Source organism: Octopus bimaculoides, chromosome 8 (genome assembly GCF_001194135.2).
Source record: "Octopus bimaculoides isolate UCB-OBI-ISO-001 chromosome 8, ASM119413v2, whole genome shotgun sequence".
Taxonomy (NCBI): Eukaryota; Metazoa; Mollusca; class Cephalopoda; order Octopoda; family Octopodidae; genus Octopus; species Octopus bimaculoides.
Genome location: NC_068988.1, coordinates 58,415,569 through 58,417,146, shown reverse-complemented (window position 1 = coordinate 58,417,146; position 1,578 = coordinate 58,415,569). Strand labels below are relative to the sequence as shown.

At 33.8% G+C, this 1,578-nt stretch overlaps 1 protein-coding gene across 1 annotated transcript in view; it reads right to left on the bottom strand.

Moving 5' to 3' along the window:
- Positions 1-1,578, bottom strand: part of LOC106881277 (amine oxidase [flavin-containing]) — an 89,951-nt gene that overhangs the window by 15,240 nt on the left and 73,133 nt on the right. The window contains exon 10 of the mRNA XM_052969855.1: positions 520-734. Within this exon, the coding sequence (XP_052825815.1) occupies positions 520-734 (215 nt within the window). The remainder of the gene's footprint in view (positions 1-519; positions 735-1,578) is intronic.

Here is a 1,578-nt window from a genome sequence, read left to right as displayed (position 1 = left end):
CCCTCAAGTTCGTCACATCACAGCGTTCAGTATACAGATATTTTTTCACATCTGGCCTACAGCCCTTCTTGTTTATTTTCACTGTTTCGTTTTCCTGTCGTGTTTTCTGTTTGCCACTTAATTCCTCCGCATTACAAATTTAATTTAATTTGTTTCCGTGGGAAGAGCTATTCTAACAATGCGTCCTGCCCTAACACTTCGAAACGCTTAGTTTAGAATAGGGCAGGTAATGAAGGAAATATTCTCTATGTGGCCTGTTTGTTTTCTGTGCTCTGTTTATGTTCTGTTTTTCATTTTGTCCACGTTTTTTTGCGACGTCCTGTACCCAGATATGCATCTATATATACATGTAGATGTAGGTATGTACATACATGTACGTATATATGCATATACTCACATATTATTTGTATTTATATATATATATATGTGTGTGTGTGAGTGCGTGTGTGTGTGTGCGTATGAGGGTGTGTGCGTGTGTGTGTGTGCGTGTGTGTGTGTGTGTTCAATATTATGACTTACCCCATGAGAGCTGGGTGACTGCCATCAGCTTTAGCACTGTCCAGCGTAAATCCGATGAGACCTTCTTTGTCGTTTATTGCAGATGAACCACACATGCCTGATTGTTTGCAACAAAGCAAAAAGGAAATACATGAGTCACAAATTTCTGGGCGTGAAGTTGAGTTTAAAACAGGGATGAAGGCAAAAAAGGTGCATATAATCTTGAAGGGCGGAGGCAAAGCACGTGTTTAAATCTAAGGAGAAAGAAAATAATCAAAGTATGTGGTCCATATATTTCTGGAAGCGGATTGGTTTAAAACAAAGAAACGTGATTTAAAACAAAATGGAAATAGATGGGATAATAGAAAAAAAAGACAGAGGAGGTAGGGATGCAAATTGTAGGCTTTTAAAAATAGGAGAAAACAAATATAAACGCGTTTATAACAACGGTTAACATTATCTTCTCAACTTTTGACTTATCTTCTTCATGATGATGCTGATGATGATGATGATGATGATGATGATGATGATGATGATGATGATGACGACAGACACTTAGATAGATAGATAGATAGATAGATAGATAGATAGATAGATAGATAGATAGATAGATAGATAGATAGGTTTAGTTGAGTTAGAGGTTAAAATAACCGTCTAAAGAATAGAAGTATCCACTATACTACCAGTATATTACCTATGTTTAACTATGGGCATATATATTCAAGCATATTATGCTCATAAATTATAGGTAAAGACAAGGATAAACATGAGTTTATCAAGAATCAAAATTTAAAGAACACACAAAATGGAAAAATATTGATGAACAACAATTAACTTACATCAATTATTATTTATTAATTCAATATAAGTGCCATGGTTCCGATCGGTTTTATTACCAAATATGATAAATATTTTTAGTATATCAATGGCAATACCATACAGCATTGGAAGCAAAAACAGCTGTTGGATGGGATGCAGTCTATTTGTATTGAGTTAATAAATAATAATTGATGTAAGCCAATTGTTGTTCATCAATATTTCTCCATTTTCTTTAAATATTATGTATATATATATATATAT